Source organism: Lampetra planeri, chromosome 63, assembly GCF_965212315.1.
Source record: "Lampetra planeri chromosome 63, kcLamPlan1.2.h2, whole genome shotgun sequence".
NCBI classification, from domain to species: domain Eukaryota; kingdom Metazoa; phylum Chordata; class Hyperoartia; order Petromyzontiformes; family Petromyzontidae; genus Lampetra; species Lampetra planeri.
Genome location: NC_136169.1, coordinates 4,683,843 through 4,701,143, shown reverse-complemented (window position 1 = coordinate 4,701,143; position 17,301 = coordinate 4,683,843). Strand labels below are relative to the sequence as shown.

General features: G+C 56.0%; 1 protein-coding gene across 1 annotated transcript; it reads left to right on the top strand.

Moving 5' to 3' along the window:
* The first annotated feature begins 1,092 nt into the window (after positions 1-1,092).
* On the top strand, positions 1,093-15,656 carry LOC144736870 (72 kDa type IV collagenase-like). Its single transcript, XM_078619527.1, has 13 exons — positions 1,093-1,539; positions 1,949-2,181; positions 3,302-3,450; positions 4,203-4,331; positions 4,624-4,797; positions 5,577-5,750; positions 6,900-7,073; positions 7,937-8,092; positions 9,153-9,315; positions 9,573-9,709; positions 10,178-10,337; positions 11,073-11,176; positions 13,190-15,656. Exons 1-13 carry the CDS (start codon positions 1,291-1,293, stop codon positions 13,291-13,293), a joined length of 2,106 nt encoding a protein of 701 aa, XP_078475653.1. The 5' UTR covers positions 1,093-1,290; the 3' UTR covers positions 13,294-15,656.
* Positions 15,657-17,301: the final 1,645 nt, after the last annotated feature.

Here is a 17,301-nt window from a genome sequence, read left to right as displayed (position 1 = left end):
CTCGGGGCATTGCGCCGTCGTGTTCTGGATGGCCACAGTCGGGCAGTGGCGTCGAGTGACTGGCGTGGGCCTCGCTGGAATGAAGTGGTGGGTGCTTGGGGTGGGCTTTCTCTCCCCTCTCTCAATTCACACTCCCCCCCCCTCCTCGATCCGTAGCCCAGCGCCTGGGCCCCTCCAGGACGAGGTTTCTCCCCCGGGTGCAGTTGCAATACCTGGGCGCTGGGTAACTGCTGCTGCGGCCACTGCCGTGGGTAGGGCTGGGCAACCTTTCACAGAAGAAGAGGAGCTATTTTATTTCGATGTTTTGTCTGACCAAAATGGTTTGAGAGCCGCATCGCACGCGGAGATTCTCGTACACGTGCACAATCATAGCCGGTACACGGCAGAAACAAACGAACGATGACAAACAAATTCTGACTCGAATAAACAGAACAGGCGATGGAATAAACCGCGTCTATTTAGTTTATTTTCTCTCCACAGTTATTCTTGAACAGCACCGTTTGGCCGTTGATGCATTTTGTCGTCACCAGGACATTCCGTAGTCGCACATTTCCTGCCATATTTAATCGATTATCTTTTTACGTTCCATTATGTTGTTTCAGATTTATATATAAAAAAAAACGCTGGCTGCAAGGGACCAGCCAAAGAGCCACGAGGGGGAAGCCAAAGAGCTCCGCTCGCGACTCCAGAGCCACAGGTTGCTGACCCCTGGCCATTATCAACATCTCCAATTATCACGGCGGATCACATACACTGCTAAAGTACTTCAGCGTACATTTTATATTCATCATCTTGCTTCCTCATTCTCCTCGTCTTCACCTTATCATCATCTCCTCCTCCTCACTCCTCAAGTTACCAAAACAAGCGAAGGGCCCTCTCTCCCCCGGAGGGGGGAGTCGGGGGGGACGCGATGTCCAACCGTTGCGGAAACGCCGCTGGTGCACTCGGGGGGGGGGGGGCTCGTGTGCAATTTCCTCACCGCCCGCGCTGCGCCTCCCTCTTCCACCTCCTCCTCCTCCGGCTCCTTCGTCCCCCACCGCAAGCCAGCAGCCGGCCGCTCTCCCTCCTCCCGTTTCCTGTTCCGCCAGCGAGCGCCGGGGGCTATAAGCGAGCGTCTCCCGCCGCACGCGCTGCGAGCAGCGACAGCGCGTTGCACGCTCGCTGACCCCCGAGCTCCAGGGCGCATTGTGAAACAAAGAGAGAAGATTTCTTAAATCCTTGTTTTCGCTCCCCCGTTTTGCGTCTCCCGAGTTTGCTTTGTCTCAAGACCGCGCAGAGTTTCTTGTTGCGATGTCGTCCCACCGTGGGCTGGGCGTGCGACTGCCGCTGCTGCTGCTGGCGCTGCTGCTGCCGCTGGTGCCGAGTGCCCCCTTGGCCCCGGAGAGCGGCGGCGGTGGCGGCGCGGACCCCCAGGACTACGGGCAGCCCGGAGAGCACGACGCCGCCGGGGGGGCGGGCGACGGGGAAGACGACGCGCCCCTCGCCTCCTCCCTGCAGGAGAAGAGCGAGGAGAAAATGCGCAACCTGAGGATGGCCGTGGTGCGTTTGCCTGCCCCCCCCCCCACACAGTCACACCTCTCGCGTCCCATTCCCAGATCTCACTCCGCTCCTCGGCTGTTCGCACCTCCTCGGTCCAATGTTAGGAAGACCACTGGAGTTGTGCACTTTTAAGTCGAGATTGAAAACTCTTTCTTGAAAACTGCTTTATTGTGTTTAGTTTGTTTTCCTTCCCCCCCGCCACCTCTGAGCACAGTTGGCTAAGTACAGTGCAAAAGAAGTCCATCATACGTACACATTCTGTGCACGCGGTCCAAAATCTCACTCTGATACTTTCCAGCTCCTCCACCTCTGCTTACCTCGCAGCTGCAGGATCACCGCCTCGACCAAACCAAATCCTCCTCCTCCGACCATCAACCCCGTCCCCTGTCTCTCTCTCGCACGTGCGCAGAAATACCTGAAGAACCTGGGCTACACGGAGACGCGGAACGACTCGAGCAGCATGGTGCAGCTGCCCTCCTCCATCCGCAAGATGCAGCGCTTCTTCCGCCTGGCGGAGACGGGCGAGCTGGACGCCGCCACGGTGGCCGTCATGAAGAAGCCGCGGTGCGGGGTGCCTGACGTGGCTGCCTACAACCTGTTCCCTCGCAAGGAGAAGTGGGACCAAGAGCAGCTCACCTACAGGTGGGCCGCGCACAAACCGGGCTCGGCACGGCGCAGTCGGTAGCGGCGCCGTCCGTGCCACGCTCGTGGCCTTGGTGCGGTGACGCGGCCCGGCGGCGATGCCTCGGATGTTTCGCGGTTCGAATCGGAGCGGCAGCCCTGGCTATTACCGCGGGCGTAGTCACCGTAATGGTAGAAGTAATAACGATACTACTACGCGCCGTCGGGTTCTCTCACAGAGGACATTAAAGTTCCCATCATAGTTCTTGTTGGGTTAGATCGCGTAAGTGTAAATATGTCGTTACACCCACCACCACCCGACACAGCCAATTAGTAAGGTTCGTCGCGTAAACAAAACCGGTGTGTTGGAGAGTAAACCCACAACATTTACAATTTGAGTACGACGTTTATATTTATGCGATCTTTTATATTTACAAAATCTAACCCAATTAAAACCTTTATTATGAAATAATACTGGTCGCAAAAGCCGATGTATTAAAGTTCTCCCGATGGCATTCATAATTGTTTCAGTCGATGTTAGCCACTGAGGTCATGACGGATTTCTTTTTTCATTCCTGTTAAACTAAACTAAAAACTGTTGGTATTTATCAAAGTAAGGCTCACTACTGAGCAACGTAGCTCTTTATCCGAAGCGTCCTGGCTCTCACAAATGATAGCCCAAAGAGAAGTGGCTTATCATCATCACGTGGATATTCACAGCAGCAAAATACTCTAAACACGTGACGTTGATTCTAAATGTGGAGGGAAAAACCAGAGGACCTGGGGAAAAATGTACACAACCACGGGGAGAGAGACACACAAACTCCATGTACACGGGCGTCAGGGTCGGGATAGAACCCACGACCTCCTGTATACCAGGCGAGGTAGTCAACATCTCACCACTGTGGCGCTTTATGCCCCTGTACTGTAAATAGTAATTTCCTCCTCGCAAAAACAGAGCAGACAATTCGGTATCATCGCGGACAATTTTTCTTGACCGCGGACAAAACTCGTCGTGACCGAATGGCTGAATGACGACCGGGGCGGTGGCGGCGGCGGTGGTGGTGCCGGTGGTGGTGGCGGCGGTGGTGGCGACGGTGGTGGCGGTGGTGCCGCTTGACCGCGTTTGCGTGCGTGGCAGGATCCTGAACTACACGCCCGACCTGGACACGCGCCTCGTGGACGACGCGTTTGCACGCGCGCTGGCGCTGTGGAGCGCCGTGACGCCGCTCACCTTCCAGCGGCTTTACGACGGCGAGGCCGACATCATGATCATGTTCGGCCGCGGAGGTGAGACACCCCACCCACCCCCCTCCTGCTCCTCCCGCCCCGCCCCCACTACTGCCGCCACCCCCACTATCTCCCCAGCCCTCCACTAGTTAAGCCTAACTAAAGTAGCACCTAATCCTAACTAAGGTAGGGCCCTAACATAATAAATGTAGAAACTAACCGTAACCAATGTAGAGCGTAACCCTAACCAATGTAGGGCCTAACTAACCAACGTAGCGCCTAACCCTAACCAATGCAGCACCTAACCCTAACCTTAAAATGGGTGTACGAATTATCAGGAGGCAACGAATGTTCACCGATGGGAACAAATATCCATCGGGTATCGTTTTCTCTTTTCCTCTATTGCGCTCTTTGTGTTCATGGCGGGGGTCAACAACTTTCAGGTTCACCTCCGATTAGTGCGGTTGGCTATGTACGGTGCGAAAGAAGTCCTACACGCATATATATGCACATAAGTTGAACTTCTTTTGCACCGCACGTAGCTAACCGTGCTAATCGGGGGTGCGGGGGCTGGGAAGTACAATACAAAAGGCAGTTCCAAATGAACGAGTTTTCAATCTAAAAGATGCTAAAGTGCACGGCTCCAGTGGCTTCCTGATAGCGGAATGAAGAATGCTCCAGACGGCCGCAGAAGCGCATCTGAAAGTGCACGATGCGGTCACCCTCTTTATATTGTGGCCAGTCAACGGCCCCTGCGAGGATGACCGGCGTTCGCGTGATGATGCTTCACGCTGCCTGCGTGCGCCTCTCAGAGCACGGCGACGGCTACCCGTTTGACGGCAAGGACGGGCTGCTGGCACACGCCTTCCCTCCGCGCAGCGGCGAGGGGGGAGACTCGCACTTCGACGACGACGAGGAGTGGTCGCTCGGGGAGGGCAAAGGTAAATCAACGGCGTGGCGACTGCTCCCGCACCCACGGCGCAGGCGTCGCCGTCGCCGCCGCCCAGCGGCCAGTGGCCCCCACGGCCGGGGCCACCGGGTGGCCACGCGCGAGGCGCCGGTGGTGGCGCGTCTCGAGCCGCTGTGCTGCACCGCGCATTTTTGTGACGTCGCCGCCAGTGCCGCTGCGGCTACTGCCGCCGCCGCTGCGATGGCGGTGGTGCGTGTTGTCGCCCGGTGGTTGGTGGGGGTGGTGGTATTGTAACGTCGATGACGCCATCGGTGGGCGAGCAGTGATCAAGACGCGCTTCGGGAACGCCGAGGGAGCCACGTGCCACTTCCCGTTCTTCTTCGAGGGCGTGGAGTACAACGGCTGCACCGCCAAGGGCCGCAAGGACGGGATGCTGTGGTGCTCCACCACCGCCGACTACGACACCGACGCCAAGTACGGCTTCTGCCCCTCTGAAAGTGAGTGCCACGTGCCCTCTCGATCACTCGCTCACTCACTCACTCGCTCACTCACTCACCCACTCACTCACTCACCCGCTCGCTCGCTCGATCTCGAACTCACCCATCCTGGAGTCTCGTCGTCCCCCGTTGCCGTGGCGGTTTTTTGCGACCAGTGGCCGCCCGGTTAATAGTGCCGGGTGTCTGAACCCCGCTGTCCGCTTCACTCACAGTGGCCGTGAAAGATCCCCACGACGTCATTCTGAACGGAGCAGGCCACGTGTTGTGCATTCACATTGGCCACATTTACAAAAACGGCAACGCAAATCTCACAATCGGGTAAAACCACGAAGAGACATCGCACGCTGACCGTGCAACTACCGCCGCCGACAATACTCGTGCGTGAAACGTAGCACCTTCATGTTGGCCTTGCGTGATGAAAATTGCACATTTACCAATGGTACTTCAGTGTTATTATGATTAACTTCACTGCTCCTCCTAACCTACCAGGTACTTTCATCTGTGTAAGCCACTTTGTACGTACGTACGTTGAACTTCTTTCGCGCCATACATAGCCAACCGTGCTAATCGGAGGTGCAGTGGGGTGAAGTACCACAAACTAAACACAATGACGAGCAGTTCTAAGGAAACAAGTTTTTGATTTAGAAAACGAGTTTTCAATTCATATATCAATGGATTGCACAACGCATTGACCAGTGCATGCTGCCCCCGCCGTGCGCGCTCCGCCGCCCCCCCCCCCCCCCCGCGTTTACCCACCTTGCGGCCGCTGGCACCCCCAGGCCTCATGACGTTCGGCGGTAACGGCGGCGGCAAGCCGTGCAAGTTCCCCTTCGTGTTCCTGGGCGAGACGTACGACTCGTGCACCGCCACCGGGCGCAAGGACGGCTACCGCTGGTGCTCCACCACGGAGGACTACGACCGCGACAAGCTCTACGGCTTCTGCCCCTCCGACGGTGACGGGGGGGGGGCGGGGGGCATTGGGGGGGGGGGGGGAGGTGCGTCGCCGCAGCGTCCGGCAGGAGTCGAGCCCACTATGGGCCCTCACTGAAACGCGGCGGTCTTTCCCGCCGGCCGGCTATTTGCCCGTGCCACTGGCGCGCTATCTGAGCCGTGCCTCAAGACTTCGTTCGCATGGCACGGTGAAGCCAGGGACGTCGTCTCCGCGGGTGTCGAGGTTGTGAAGAATGTTCGGCAGCCTCTGAGTTGGCTGCGAATCGGCGGTGCGGGAGTCGTTTGATCGTGCGATCGACGGCCTGGCCGTGGTGATCGCTGTCGCGCTGCGGACTGTGAAGGCCGCGTCGCAGTGTGGATGGTCTTCTCTCGGCGCCGAGTGCGGAGCCAAACTGCACTACGCCGGCCTCACGAGACACCCGAGGTGCCTCCCTGCACGCTGAGAGCTCGGATGTGCCAGTGACCAAGGGGGGTCTATAGGAGGTCGTGGTGGTATACAGGAGATCATTCGTTTGATCCCGACCCTTGATGCCTACTGTATTTATGGAGTGTGCGTGTCTCTCACCATGTGGTCGCGTGGATTTTTCTCCGGGTCCTTTGGTTTTTCCCTCCACGTTTAGAACCAACATGCTTTCAGAGTATTTGGCTATTATATAAATGTCCACGTGACGATGATAAGCCACATCCTTGAGTTATCATTTGTGGCCAAGTCGCTTCTGGAAAAGAGCTGTATAGCTCAGTGGGCCTTACCTGGCAAAGTAAAGAACTTGTATAATTTGTAAGAAATAAATTTCACTTGAGTACCAGGACTTGTACTATCTTCGCGATACAAATGTTGTTTGACCAAACTAGTCGCTGGGAAACCGCTTGCCCCGACCGACCTAGCGGTTGGGGCACTGCTGCCTCTCCGATCCAGCAGATGCCACGGCAATTGCTCGATCCGGGATTTTCAGAATCTTTATTTCGACTTGCAGGAGGAGGAGTTGCAGATGTCCAGTGCCGGGGCGGGGCAGTGAGTTTACAACAGCAAGAGGGAAGCGTTTGTTTTCAGATTTTTTGTTTAAAGAAGCAAAATAATATTCACGAGTGCGATGTCGTGCGTGGGGCGTGGGTTCGTGCCGCCCCCTGATCCCACTCGTTCCCGTCCGCAGCCATGGCGACGTCGGGCGGCAATGCGGAGGGCGCGTCGTGCATCTTCCCCTTCGTGTTCCTGGGCGACTCGTACGACGCCTGCACACAGAACGGCCGCAAAGACGGAAAGTCCTGGTGCGCCACCACCTCCAGCTTCGACGAGGACAAGAAGTGGGGCTTCTGTCCCGATGCTGGTGACCTCCCACAACCTCCACTCACCCGTCCCCCGCCCCCCCTCGTGCACACTTCGCGCGCCTCCGTCCGGTGGCAGGGTGAACACCACTTCGAGGCGAAATGAAATGGGCGAATAAAGATGTCCACGCTGAGGTGAATATCAGTGGCGCGCCCAGCTGAACATTTCCGAGGGGAGCAATTTGTTGGAAAAAGCAAACCAAGTCAGACGGGGCGCCACGGTGGCTAGGAGATGTTGACTACCTCGCCTGGTTTGCAGGACGTCGTGTGTCTCTTTCTCTGCCTGTGGTCGCGTGGATTTTTCTCCGGGTCCTCCGGGTTTTTCACTTCGCATTTAGAATCGACATCACGTGTTTCAAATATTTGGCTGCTTCTATCAATTTCCAGGTGATGATAAGCCACTAAATTCGTTGAGCTATCATCGGTGATAGCCAGGTCTCTTCTGGAAAAGAGCACTCACTGGGCCTTACAACAGGGAGAGAAAGACACGCAAACTCCAAATATATAACGGGCGTCAGGGTCGGGATTAAACCAATGGAGCTGCTGTATTCCAGGTGAGGTAGTTAACATCTCGCCACCGTGGGCGCTCGCACGTGTCCCCTCAGACACAACTGGTGTGGGGGGAAGGGGGGACACCTGTGAGAGAGGTGGGACACGACCGGTGTGGGGGGAGACACCTGTGAGAGGGGTGGGACACGACCGGCAAACGAATGAAGCCCGAGTCGTCGAGTTCTTCTGCTCGCCCAGCTGAGAGCTCGAGGGGACCGGCACGAGTGGTCGTACGCACGATGGGCCCGGCCGGCGAGCTCCCTGACCGTGCGCCGTGACCCCTCCCGTCCCCCCACCTCCCGGCCACCGTGCCCAGGCTACAGTCTCTACCTGGTGGCGGCGCACGAGTTTGGCCACGCGCTGGGCCTGGAGCACTCGCAAGAGGAGGAGGCTCTCATGTTCCCCACCTACAAGTTCACGCGCGACAACCCGCTCACCCCGGACGACATCGCCGGCATCCAGTACCTCTACGGTGGGCGGGCGGGCGGACGGGCGGATGGGCGTGTGGGTTTGGTGGGTGAGAGGGCGGGTGGGTGGGTGGGTGGGAGGGAGGGCGGGTGGGTGGGAGGGAGGGCGGGTGGGTGAGTGGGTGGATAGATGGGTTTGTGGCAGGGAGGGTGCCCGTCCCTGGGGAAGGGACTGGCACTGCGAGGGGACTGCTTGCTACTCGCGTCAGGATAGCACCTCTGATTAGCATGGTTGACTATGTACGGTGCGAAAGAAGTTCAACATACACGCAACAACATACACGCATGCATTCCCACTTTTTGGCACTGGCACATCGAGAGCCGAGCCAGCGCGGGGCCCTGACGGTGCGGGTGGTTTTTCCACGGGCTCGTTGAGGCCGTGCCGAGCCGGAACCAAACTTTGATGCGCTGCTGCTGGTCTCTAAAAGACATTCGTGTCTGGCTCGTGGCCAAGCAGGGCCAGGGTCGAGGCTACCGACACGATCATTTTCAGTGATTACACTGAGGACACAGCATACCCTGGTGGTTCACTGGTTAGGATTTGGCGCTCTCATCTCCGCTGCCCGGGTTCAATACCGGTCAGAGAACGAGTTTCGCACCTCCGATTAGCATGGTTGGCTACGTACGGTGCGAAAGAAGTTCAACGTACATACATACATCATGTGTCGTCTTCACTGCGTGTGACGCAGCTCGGCATGTGCAGTGGAAAAACTACGCTGGCGCCTCCTGAGCCGCGCTGGGGCTGGCTCGGCACAGCCACGGCACAGCTGGTTTGGATAAGAGGGCCCACGGGCAATTAGATGCTCCGTTAATCCAGATGAGCAGTGGTGTCGATGGTAATGATGTTGATTATGGTTGTTATGATAGTGGTGAAGGTGTTGGTGGTGGTGGTGGTGTTGATTATGGTTGTTATGATAGTGGTGAAGGGTGTTGGTGGAAATGATGTTGATTATGGTTGTTATGATAGTGGTGATGGTGTTGCTGGTGATGCTGATGGTGGTGACGAAGGTGATGCCGGTGGTGGTGACGCTCCCCTCCCTCCCGTCCCCTCCCCCGTTGGTGCAGGCGAGGGGAAGGGCGGGAAGCCCTCCAAGCCCACCAAGGCCCCAGTTGCCCCACCGACTCAGGCTCCCGACACGGGGCCCAAGTACGAGGTGTGTAAGGACGTCAAAGTGAAATTCGACGCCATCGCCCAGATCAACGGGCAGGTCTACTTCTTCAAGAACAAGTGAGTACAACCCAGCGGCCAGCGCCGGTCGGAACTACCAATTGCCAAGCGTGTGTGCACCGCGTGTTGAACTTCTTTCGCACCGTACGTAGCCAACCGTGCTAAGCAGAGGTGCGGGAAAGGACAAAAAACGCCGTGAAGTGTGAGGAGCGGGTTTAATGAGCGATGGGAGAGCCGGTGCACGCCACACACACGCACTGCGGGGGTGGGGGGGGGGGACACCTTCATCTCCTCCTGTGCGCCCGCCCCTGTTGCAGGATGCACGTGCGCGTGGCGCAGCCAGGCTCGCGGGCGGGCCGTCCCCGCTGGAACGCCGACGTGTGGGAGGGCCTCCCCGAGAGGGTTGAGGCCGCGTACGCCGAACCCAGCAGCAACCACACCGTGTTCTTCTCCGGTGAGCACCCCCCCCCCCCCCCCCAACGCGATCGAACCGCCGCTTTGCTGCCAGGGTTAGACAATCTCGCAGCTCTCGTCGGTTAATACTGAACTAAAACTACAAACTATTTTAATTTTACTGGTTAAGGCCCACTAAGAACCAGCGCTTTGGGGGCCAGGGCTCGACTTGGAGCGGCTTGCTTACTCCCGCGGTCACGTAACGATGTGTAAGTGATAAAACTAAACTATAAATCATTTTTTATTTGACCAGGTAAGGGCCCACTGAGCTATTGTAGCTCTTTTTCAGAAGCGGCCTGCTTATAACTAATGATAGCTCAACGAAAGCGGATTATCGCTTGGAGATTTATAGCGGCCAAATACTCTAAACGCGTGACGATTAATCGCACCGCGGCCGGATAGCTGCGAAGCTGTGCTCACCCATGTCTCCCCGCCCTCACCCCCCTCTCACCTCGTCCTCACCCACCAGGCACCAAGTATTGGGCGTACGCGGGCGGCAAGCTGCTGCCGGGCTACCCCAAGAGCGTGACGCGACTGGGCCTGCCCGCGGAGCTGACGGGCCTGGACGCGGCGTTCTACTGGTCCCACAACAAGAAGACGTACCTCTTCGCCGGGGACAAGTACTGGAGGTGTGAGCGCCGAGATGATGACGACGATGAACCGTGCCAACGCGCCGTGTGCCGAGCGACGCGTTGGAATGAGGTCGCGCGTGGCTCATAGCGATTTTAGAAAATAAAACTAAACTTTTTTTTTACCACGTGAGGTCCACTGAGCTGTACAGATTTTTGTTCACAAGCGACCTGGCCATCGCACATTGAGAGCTCAACGGAGTGGATTTGTCGCGTGGAAGTTTATAGCAGCGGCCAAATGCTCTTAACGCGTGACGTTGTTTCTAAATGTAGAGGGAAAAACAGGAGGACCCGGAGAAAAATCCACGCAACCACGGGGAGAGAGAACATGAGAACATGAAAACTCAATGTACAGGCATCGGGGTCGGGATCAAACCCACGACCTGCTGTATTTTACAATTAATTGGAATTCATCTGTTAGATCGGGCCTATATATTACATTTTGGACGATCCAATCGTTATTTTCTGAGACGATTTTGGAAAATTAGAAGTAATGTCACTGATATTTTAGTGACGTCATGTCCGGTTTTTCCCCGACCCCCCACCACCAGAAATCGCACCACAATGTACAGTATTAGTACGTGGCGTGTAAATGATGCAAAATATTGCAATCGCAGAATCTGGACAAAATACCGGAAATGCTCCCGGAAAGTCCAACGATATGAATCGCAAAAAAAAGATTCCAGCGGTGGGAGAGTCACGTGTTCATGTGTGGGGGTACGTTGTTGTGCTCAGATACAACGAGCACAAGAAGAAGATGGATACTGACTACCCCAAGCTGATCGGCGACTACTGGAACGGCGTGCCGGACAGTGTCGACGCCACCTTGGCACACGGCGGTGAGTCCCGACGGCGGGATGCCAGGACGGTCACTTTTGGGGTCACTCGGGATCACTGGGGGTCACTTGGGGTCACCCTCTGGTCAATCGGAGTCGCTCAGGGTCACTCGAGTTATTCCACGTCATTCGGAGTCACTCGGGCTCATGTGAGCGATTCCGGGTCATTCAGTGTCATTTGGATTATTCAGGGGAAATTCAAAGTCACTCAAGGTCACTCGGGGTCACTCATAGTCAACTGGGCCACTGTATATGAGTCTACGTGAGTCTATGGGGTCTCTATGTGAGTCTATGGGTCTCTATGTGAGTCTGGGTCTCTTTGTGAGTCTATGGGTCTCTTTGTGAGTCTGTGGGTCTCTTTGTGAGTCTGTGGGTCTCTTTGTGAGTCTATGGGTCTCTATGTGAGTCTGTGGGTTTCTATATGTCTGAGTCTCATGGATCTCTAAGTCTGCGGGTCTCTGTGAGTTTGCGGGTCGGTATCGAAGTCAATGGGTCTATGAGTCAGTGCTTCTCGACGTGAGTCAAAATATCTCTACGTGAGAAAAGCACTGATGACAAAGATATTATTATTATTATTTACTCCTATTTTTAAATTTACCAGGTAAGGCCCACTGAGCTGTATAACTCTTTTTCAGAAACAACCTGGTCACAGATTATGTATATCAGAAAAATACTCTCAATGTGTGATGTTGATTCTAAATGTGGAGGGAAAAACCGGAGAAAAATCCACGCAACCACGGGGAGAACACACAAACTTCAAATACAGCAGCAGGCGTCAGGGTCGGGATCGAACTCACAACCTCCTGTACACCAGGCGAGGCAGTCAACATCTCCTAGCCACCACGGCACATTGAGATGTGACCGTGCCAGCAGGTTTCAGTTTCTCATTGAATCCACCTGCACACGTCACCGCCCGAGATTGTAACACCCGAAGCGCGGTATCTGTTGCCTCTGTAGTAAGTATTCAGGAGGCTTTGACGACGGAGTCGGAGGCACACTTATTTATTAACACCAACTCGTGCACAGTGACGGGTACACACAGCACTTAGAGGGGTATCGTCCCCTTCACTCGTCTAACAGGGAGACGCAACATCTAACCCCACTAACCTACGCCCGAGTCCTCCACTACGGAGCTAGGGGAGGCTACCTATCCCAGCCCTGGTCAAGCTGGGATCCCGGCACCCTGAGTCTCCAGACCGGCTCTTATAAGAACGTCAGTCTGGGCTCTCGGGGCCACGCCACCGGCTTGCCCTGGTCGGCCCTGACAAGGACAGCGAGCCAGGGGAGCTCCGGGGCCTATTCTAGCTGGTCTTCGCTCTTTGCTGGTTTAAGCTGATACTCGACCTCGAGCCCTCCGGCTCACCACCTTTTATAGCACTCGGCCCCCGGGAGGGGCCCGTGGGGGATGCAGGTGCGGACGTCGGTGTGAGCACCTCCTCTGTGTACGGCCCTAACCACGCCCCTTGTGTTTGTTAGCCATCCGTGCCCATACACAATTACACCTCTACACCTCCACCGGGAGGATCTTGAGTAGGGCGAGCGAGTGTGTTGGATGGGGGGCCTGTGGAGCGAGCAGGGCGGCGGAGCATCGTTCAGCGGGCGCGTGCGAGGAGCAGCCTGGCTGCGGCGTTTTGGAATAGTCCGGAACCGTGGGGTTATTTTGCTGCCGTGGATCTCCACGTGGTGATGATAATGATGAACCACTTCGTTGAGCTGTCATTTGTGGCCAGGTCGCTTCTGAAAAAAAAGCTAATGGCTCAGTGGGTCTTACCTGGTAAGAAAAATATACAAATATAAAACTAAAGTTTTTTTCATAAGTGATTTGTTTACCTTTCCTATACTTTGCACTCCTGCCGTGTTTTTGTGTTGTGTTTGTTGTCGTAACGTTCTGACCTGCCCCGACTGGACATCTGTGAGAAAGAGCTTCATAGCTCATCGGATTCCTCCTGCAGTGTAAATACAAATTCTGATAATGCTGGGGACTGTGACCCCTTTGCCCCCCCCCCTCCCCTGCAGGTGCCGTCTACTTCTTCAAGGACTTCTACTACCAGAAGTACATGGACCGCAACCTGAGGCTGAGCAAGGTCGGGGTCTGCCTCAAGGACTGGCTGGGATGCTGATGAGCCCAGCGAGAGGCGGGTCCTTTCCGCCGACTCTCGTGCCCTTGCAGCGCTGCGGGGGCCCCTTCCGTGGGTGCCTCTGTGGGTCCCTGTGACGTCTATGGGGTCCTTGTGACGTCTGTGGGTCCGTGTGACGTCTGTGGGGGTCCGTGTGACGTCTGTGGGGGTCCGTGTGACATCTGTGGGGGTCCGTGTGACATCTGCACGCCGCTTGACTGCCACCCTCCCGACTGCTCTGCGTGCGTGTCAGGTGCTGCCTGCGCTACCACTGACAGCCATGCCTCATTGTCGAGAGGCTCTTATGCGCCCCTCTTCCGGGACACTGCTGTGTTGTACAATACAATATGAGATAAAAACTAAACTATTTTTTTAATTTTACCAAGGAAGCCCCACTGAGCTATGTAGCTCTTTTTTCCCCGAAGTGTCCTGGCCACCAATGACAGCTCAACGAAGTGGCTCATCATCACGGGGACATTTACAGCAGCAGCCAAATACTCGAAACGCGTGGTGATGTTGATTCTAAATGTGGGGGGGAAACCGGAGAATCCGGAGACAAATCCACACCACCACGGCGAAAGAGAGAGACCTGCAAACTCCAAATATACAGCAGGCGTCAAGGGTCGGAATCGAGCCCACGAGCCTCCTGCATGCCAGACGAGGTATTTAACATCTAGGAAAGCCTCACTTGAGTCTCAAGGACTCGTTTACCAGCCGGGTTCCTGCCGAGTCTCGCCGTAGGGGCCAATGTTGCCGCGTGGTTTTTTTCTTTCCCCAAAGCGTGCGGCCTCTTTCAAACCCGCGACGCCGCATCCTCGCGGGCCGACGATGTCGTTACCACGCGCATCGCGTCACGGTGGACGATCGACGCCCCCCGTGACGTGAGCGGCGCTTAAGTGTTTAATGTGGTTTACACGCCCGCAGGATTAACCGGCTTTCTAAAGAAAGGACTTTCAATCTGGATGATTTCAACGTGCATAACTCCCAGTGGCTTCCTTATATCAGAAGAGCGTTCCAGACGGCCGCATCGTCAGAATCACCACCATCATCAACGCCAACATCCCCCACTTCCTCATGCAGGTACCTCCTCAACATGACCATCAACATGACCACCGCCATCACCACCATCATGGATGTATGTTGAACTTCTATCGCACCGTACGTAGCCAACCGCGCTAATCGGAGGTGCGCGGGGGAAGGACAACAAACACTAAACACACTTAAAATAATGGTGGCGGGCACGAACCGCGAACCTCCGCAACAAGTCGGTGGAACCGCGCCTCCACCGCTCGGGCGGGGAGTCACAGGGGAGGGGGCAGAACGTGGGCACCTGCACCTGGCACCTGGCGCTCCTCTCTCGCTGCTGTGAAGCAATGCCCTCCGCAGTGCCAACTGAAGCAAGGCCCCCCAACCCACTCTCGTTAATTCTCGCGCTCGCAGCCCGCATGCTGCTGCTGCTGCTTGCACTCGCCCGCGATGCCTTGGCTTGCTTCGAGCCTCGCTCACCCCCCCTGCTCCTCCTCGTCACCCCTCTCATTATCCCTGTCAGCATCCTCATCGCCATCACCAAGCACTCGACCACCACCACCACCAACAACAAGAACACATCTCTCCCGATGGCCTTGTCAGTGTTGTGGAATATGGTCAAACAACCCCCGTGGGGAGAGCCTCATACTGCACCTGCCATTAGCATGCTTGGCTACGTACGGTGTGAAAGAAGTTCAACACACACGCCTACATCAACGCAACGACTGGCGTACAGAACATCGTAGACTTGTTAGGGCGACTGCTGTTGGCGAGCGCCTATTAAGGCCGACGGAGCATGCAAGGATTGTCGCGTGGCCAGCAGCCGTGCCCGGCAGCCTTTGTCTCTCCTGTGCTGATGTTGAAGCACCGCGACAGTCCACAACGACACTAACGCGACCAGCATCGTCGTGGTCGCCATCATCATCGTCGTCGTTGTCTAGGCAGCGGCTGGATTGGAAGTGATTTCCCACAACTCCCATTAGGATGGCTTGGCTAGGGAAGAGGTGCAAGGCCTGCACAACATCAAGTTGTTTTCGTTTTCTTTTCCACGGCCGACCTCTCGACCCCTTCCTTCTTCCTTCCGTTTGGCCCCAACTCGACGGGTGACGCGTTGGGGTTGTTTGTCGTCTCTCCGAGTTCATGCGAACATCCCGTGGAGGTTTGTTTGGTCTTCTTGCCCGTTCTTGCGCCTTACCCTCCCCTCTGCTGTCCCGTCCTCTCAGCTCCCACGACGACGGCGACGAATTCTTTGAAAATCAACAGCGGCCGTGGCTGCCTGGCTGGCGCAACGCGCGAATGCGACTCGTTCCAAAAGCTGAAAATAAAAATAATAATGATGATGATGCATAACGAGCACATTACAGTCAGCATTTCCTCGAAACCGTCGATAATTATGATTACTATGAAATGGCTTTTTAGGTCCCGTAGGAGGATAAACAGTGCCCTTGGAGATGTCAACACCCACAGGCAGCTGAGCTTTCAGAGGTGCTGGGCGGAGCAGGGCTGCTGCTGCTGCTGCCCAGCGTGTGTTGTTGTTGTTGAATCTGAGCTCACCACACGTGTGCGGCTAAAGCGAAACACCGTCGCGTTTATTAGCGCTGTGACTGCGACGCTTTTTAGATTGTAAAGTTTCCTTCGTCGTGCATCAGGAGCTACAATGGGGGGGGGGGGGGCTGAAGACACTGTGGGTAAGCGAAACCCCCTAAAATATCACAAATGTGTGCGCTCAGCCAGGGTTCTTCATCGCAAGGCCCGCGGGCGACTGTCGGCCCCTGGTGGCCTTTCATGCGGCCCCCGACAATACACACAATGACACAATGAGTGAAAACACTCCCCCTAAATAATCATCGTCGCGCTGTCAAAACCTCTGCAAGCGAAGTGTAAGCACCGCGCGCGAGGCGGACACCCGCCGTGACGTTTGGACAAACCCGCCGTGACGCTGGCGCCTCGTGCGTTCCTGGCTGCGGCAAGGGGACGCGAATGGCGGCGGTCGCGTCGAGACTTTAATGCGGTTCTAAAAACGAATAGACACAAAAAAAACCCTCGGAGGTCAACGGCCCTCAGTAACGGCGGTGTGACGCCTGTCCTCACAAGGAGGAACGTTCTAAAGGGCAACTGTTTGTAGGACTATGAGCCCTTTCGTTTGTGCGTGCTATGAAGAAGGGCCATGGCCCGAAACGTCATCTATTTTTATATATATATATTTTTTCCTTTCAAGGCCAACGAGCGGCTCTATCTACGGACGCGTGGGGTTGTTTTGGTTTTTGTCGTTTACGCGCCAAGTGGGCGGCCGTCAATTGAATTCTCTCCCACCAGGGAATGTTCGTAGTCCTACCCCCCACCACCACCCCCCTACCACCCCCAACTTATTTGTGGCCCCGGAGCAACCGCTATTTGCTCTGGTTTAGGGGGTACAAAAAAAAGCAATTGGCTACATTTGGTGAGGACGAAAGTTAGACCCAAAACAACACGGAGAGCGTGCCACCGACGGACCCCCCCCCCGCCCCGCCGTTGGTGAAAGTGTCACCGCTCCAGGCTTTCTACGTTTGCGCGAGGGAAGATTCAGAATTTGTTTAAAGCAAAACGTGAAAAAAGGGCTGTACAGATATTTTGTAGAGTGAGCCACAATTTTCCCGAACATTGATGTTGGGGAACTAATCTTGATTCAACGCGAGTGAACATTCGGGAGATGACACACACGGGGGCGTGACGCCGTGGGCAGTGCAGGACCTCCCATTGTTGCACTGCACTCCTATGTTCCCACGGTCCCTGTTCCCTGCCTACACAGATCTCCACTGACGAGCGAGGTGAAGTATGGTCAAATAACCCCCCCCCCGACCCGCCCGGTGTGGGTGGGGCCCATCCCAAGCGGCGCATGTCAGTACTGTACGCGTGCACGCATGCCAGTACTGTACGCGTGCACGCACGTGAGCCGGTCAAGGCGCAGCCCTGCAGGTGCTCTCTCTCTCGCCACTGCTGGCGGAT